Source organism: Galendromus occidentalis, unplaced genomic scaffold, assembly GCF_000255335.2.
Source record: "Galendromus occidentalis unplaced genomic scaffold, Mocc_1.1 scf7180000077501, whole genome shotgun sequence".
NCBI lineage: Eukaryota > Metazoa > Arthropoda > Arachnida > Mesostigmata > Phytoseiidae > Galendromus > Galendromus occidentalis.
The window spans coordinates 489,233-493,867 of NW_003805489.1; the positions used below are offsets into that span (position 1 = coordinate 489,233).

The 4,635-nt window shown below is 51.5% G+C and overlaps 1 protein-coding gene across 2 annotated transcripts; it reads left to right on the plus strand.

Annotated features, from left to right (window-relative positions):
• Nucleotides 1–1,400: 1,400 nt before the first annotated feature.
• Nucleotides 1,401–3,102, plus strand: LOC100900995 (uncharacterized). Of its 2 annotated transcripts, none has more exons than XM_018640817.1 (5): nucleotides 1,401–1,496; nucleotides 1,634–1,774; nucleotides 2,118–2,217; nucleotides 2,534–2,671; nucleotides 2,791–3,102. In XM_018640817.1, exons 2-5 carry the CDS (start codon nucleotides 1,644–1,646, stop codon nucleotides 3,010–3,012), a joined length of 591 nt encoding a protein of 196 aa, XP_018496333.1. In that variant the 5' UTR covers nucleotides 1,401–1,496; nucleotides 1,634–1,643; the 3' UTR covers nucleotides 3,013–3,102. The 2 variants fall into 2 exon arrangements, with proteins under 2 accessions (XP_018496333.1, XP_003746761.1); XM_003746713.1 differs by having other exon boundaries at nucleotides 1,458–1,509.
• Nucleotides 3,103–4,635: the final 1,533 nt, after the last annotated feature.

A 4,635-nucleotide genomic window follows, 5' to 3' on the forward strand; every position in this document is an offset into this window, starting at 1 on the left:
ACGCTGCGAGCAGCAGCGCAGTGAGGGTCTGGAGTTTTTTTTTCCCGCAGTGTGGAGAACATTACGAAGCAGCGTAAATTGGACGATGAGGTGACGGAGGATTATATTCTCCGCGGGTTGAATTCGGAATACGCGGAGTATGTGTTTCATGAGATCCGAGGACGACAACACACCGATGTTCCAGAACTGGTGAGGGATATCTCCGACATCATGATGTTCAATCAAATGCGAAGGGGGCGTCCGGTGAATTCGTATAGCTCTCGAACTCATCTCAGACAGGATCGACGACGTCGATGGTGTGTTTTCACTGTAACCTCGAGGGGAATAGAGCCGCGGATTGTGGATCGGACACGCTAACAACGCGATGCGAAGATCGGCGTTTCGGTGCGCGACCTAAATCCAGACGGCCATCCGAGGAAAGTCGCAACCAGCCTCATGATTCACAGGCCAGGAAAGCGACCGTACGAGCGAGCGGCTCGACAGCGACCAGTGGTTCAGGAACGCAGGATGGTCAGCCGGGAACGTCAATATCCGACTCTCGGCGCCATTTTCAGAGCAGGGGAAGACCAGATATTACAGATATTACCTATCAAGTGTTGAAACCCTGGTCATTTCGCATCGAACTGCGAGGGTCGAGAAGTCAGGCAACTGGTCAGGGTGGCCGCGGATGCAAGTTTGCACGAGTCCACTGTCGCGGGACTGAAGGAAGTCGCTATAAACGGGAGACCCTGGACGGCTCGCGTCGATACGGGGGCAGACTTGACAGTTGTCAATGAGACGGCCGCAAACCTGATGGGAAGCACAGAGCATGGAGTCCCCCGAGAATCAAGTCCGGAAATCATCGAACTCCTATCCACATCCACAGAGCATGGAGTCTCCCGAGAATCAAGTCCGGAAATCATCGGACTCCTATCCAAATCCACAGAGCATGGAGTCTCACGAGATTCAAGTCCGAAAATCATCGGATTATCTCCTGGCTTGAATCATTCACAGCCGATGAGATCGCGATAGAAGAGGCCAATGATGGCTTCGTTTTCACGCACATTTCGGGAGCGCAGACAAAATGTGAAATCAGAGCCTAATCATTGATTAGTAATCAATATCGAACTAATAAGCTCCGAGTCCCGGGAACCGTATGATCATATCGCGAAGACCGGGCGTCACGGATCCCGTGCCCGCGGTGAGTGATTTCTGGTGTACGTCACGAGAATCACAGGGCTTCACGCTGGCACGGTTAGGTGCTTGTTCTTCCAGGGCAATGAGGACGATACGAGACCAAAGTTCGAAAATGTTCGCGAGGAGCAGCGGTTACCGCTCACCATGTAGCGCCGGGAGCTTTCTTTGGGAGAGGATCATCTTCAATCTACCGTTTGGAAAAACAGATCACCAGAAATATATCTAGTGTTTGAAACGCTACGGTGGCGTCTGCTCGCGTTCGTTCTGCAGTGTGCGTAGTGCGTACCCGTACCGAATACGAGAGACATCCCGAACCCAAAGTATGCACGCCAGGTATATTTTCCTTTGATTGAAACTGACCTAGCAGTGTGGTCTCTTCGATTTCAATCCACCCAGGGCTCGAACTTATTACGAGGGAGAGCAATCTGTCCCTCTAGCCCCTGCTTGATGGTTGAAGTTCCAGAACAATGAAGATCTACATCTCGTTCATGTCCCTCGTTGTGGCCGCGGTTGCCGCTGACAGTACCTCGGATTACATGAACTCAGTATTGAAGCTAGCCGGGAACTATCTCGTGTCCTTGGGCCTGGAACCTGCCAGGTGAGTACTCTCTACCCCCCTCCCGCTGTCCGTGGCCTTTGGACTAAAAGCGCCTGCTGCGAGAAAGTGTTCCGTATGGAGTATCAGGAGTATTCGGTTCGTTAAGGAATATTCCATAGTGGGCTGAGCCCTCGCGACGTCGACAGCTTCAGTGCCCGAACATTCCGATCGTTGGAAGACAGTCAGTCGCGGGAGAGGGAGCGAAGCGAGGAAGCATCTGTCCGCGTCATGCCGAGCAATTTTATCGCGATTTCTTCACACACTGACATCTCGATTCGGGGTCGAGTCTCTGGCTCGCCTTCTTTCGAGAGCATTTTCCAACGAAGTTCGAATCTCCCCCCAGGATCCCGACCAATTTCACCTTCACTGCTTGGAATCTCCAAACGGACATCAATAGCATTCACATAAATGGACTCGGCAATCTGACCCCGAAAAAATGCAAGGTATGTCTATCGAGAACGTCTCGATGATGACGAGCATATCGAATTATATCCACGATTCTTCATGTGATCCTTCCGGGGAACTTCCCCTCCCTATGGCGGAAAAATATTTCTCGCTCCGCGGCAAGGAATAATTTTCCTGGACCAATCTTTCTGCGCGTAGCGTAGACTGTTCGGGTGGAGTATGTAGTTACATTCGGCTCGCTGTCAGTCGAGATGGATCCCATGATTCCTCGGCCACAGGAAGGATGTTGTTGAAGGTCAGTCAGAAGATCACGATCAAAGTTCTCTCTTTCAATAATCTCTTTGCTTTCGGCAGCTTCAGAAGCCAAAAGTGGAGTGTGATGTTTCCTTGAAATCTGTGAGTTTCGTCGCTTTCGGACGCTTCAAAGACGCACAGACTTTCGAGGAGCTGAATGTCACTCTGCCCGTGAGAGAAGGCGAGCTTGAAATCGAGGTGAGCCATTCTCACTTGATTTTTGCCAAAGACGGAGAGTGCCACCATCCGCAATAAGGTAGAAATGCTGCAACCTCCACGTAAGAGATTCATTCGAGAGCCTGGATTATTATTCCCAGATCAACACCGGCACCAAAGCATCGAAAGTCAAGTTCGACGATAAACTGAAGTTCGATAAGCTCAAGTTCAGCCGGACTACGGTTAATTCAAAGGCTCTGGATGACACGGCGAAAGCCCTCGACTCGAAACTCACCCCGATTATCACTGAATTCCTGAGCAAGGACTTCTTCGACGTCGTGAAGAATGCTGTCACTCACACTGAGGTCCCGAGCAATTTTTGAGCTGAGCTTCCTCCGGAATGACACATTTTTGACGAGACAGGAACTCGCGCGCTTAGAAAATAAATTCTTGCTCGGATGTAATTCTTCAACTTCTGAGTAGTCATCGTGAGGACCAGCGTAGGAAAGCAGAGGGATGACAGGTCTGACGATGGGAGTAGAGAATAGAGATTGGAGGAACTCAGGTAGCACTAGCGCCCTGCTCTCAGATAAACACCGCGGCTGCATCCTGATTTCATCGTTCGTTTCCCCCCGCTCCATCTTCTCATTGAGGAGTAAAATCGGTCCTCGGTCATTTTTCGGACTCAAGAGGGAATTTTAGCAGAGCTAGACCTAAAAACATCGGGGCGAATGAGCTCTCCGATTCGGAACATCTTCTCACGACTACGGTTTCCACCTTCCTCGATCCCACAGGGTTTCAACCTGACCTGCCGACTTCCGAATGCGCCGTTAGTATGCTGTGTCCTGACGACGCGAATCCCAGTGTGTCATAGCTTTTCCGCGAATAACCTATCGAGCGTAACTTTGTCCCGCGCTTACGCAATCGAAGATATCGATCATCGATCTCGTTCCCTGACCTTCAATCACCCGGTACGGAGGACATCTTTGATCCACCGAACAGTGCTCTCCGATTGTGCTACCGGGAACATCTCAAGATTCGGATGATCTTGGGGAGTTGAGGCTCTGGAGCGAGCTTTCCGATGAGGGCACCTCATGCATTGTCGACCGAGCGAAACCTGCGGATGGTCAAGAGAGAATGGAGGCAATCGCAAGAGTCCCAGGTCTCGATTTTGCGCTCAAACATCGGCCGCTGGGCCATGATGTCAGCTTATGTGCACCTGTCAAGTCAAGTATGAGGACTGCTTCCGGTAAGCATTTAAGTCGCGGATCTCCAGCGAGCAGTGGCTGAAGAAGAAGCAGCATTGCAGCCTTCACACCATCTCCTCGTTCGTCCCGGATAAAGGGTATTTTTCATCCCGCAATCTACTGCTGACAGATAAAGATTGTCCCGGTCGACGGGAAGGTTCATTCGCGGCCGGGCTACTTGTAGCCATGCAAGCGATGATCTCCTTCGCAAGAAGTGGCCACTCGAATAGATCGCTCCTAGGAACCAGAGCTGTTCCCACAGATTCTGTGAATTCAGCAGGTGACGGGTCCTGTGTATACGACACATCGAGACGATACTGTCCTCGTCGGTCTTATTCACCCGAGCTCATCGCAGACGGCGCGAAGATCCGATTGGAGTCGAGAGGATGACAGATGGAGCAATGCTTCGGCGAACGGAGACCTGATAACTCGAAGCGATGCATCGAGAACTTCTCCGCGGTCTTGGATCACGGCGGCGGCCATGAGGTGGAGAGCTGATCGAGGAAGAGCGTCGCGCCCATCGAACGTGGAGACGGACAAGATCGACATCACTCATATACTTTTATTTCATTCGAGTCGTCTTGGGGATCGAGGGGAATCCGATCGGGTCCTCCTCTATCCCACGGGCGGCACCCTTAGAAGTGATCTCCTTGGAGTTTGGCGAGGAAGACGACACTCCATACTCACCAGTATCTTTCGCCACAATACTCGAAGTTCACTCCTACGTGCGACTGATCGCTACGGAATCGATGAGAGATC

What these genes read in the sequence shown, in the direction of transcription:
- LOC100900995 (XM_003746713.1), top strand. An exon ending in TGACCCCGAAAAAATGCAAG is followed by an intron (nt 2,218 to 2,533) that starts GTATGTCTATCG and finishes TGCTTTCGGCAG; the next exon opens with CTTCAGAAGCCAAAAGTGGA. An exon ending in AAGGCGAGCTTGAAATCGAG is followed by an intron (nt 2,672 to 2,790) that starts GTGAGCCATTCT and finishes TATTATTCCCAG; the next exon opens with ATCAACACCGGCACCAAAGC.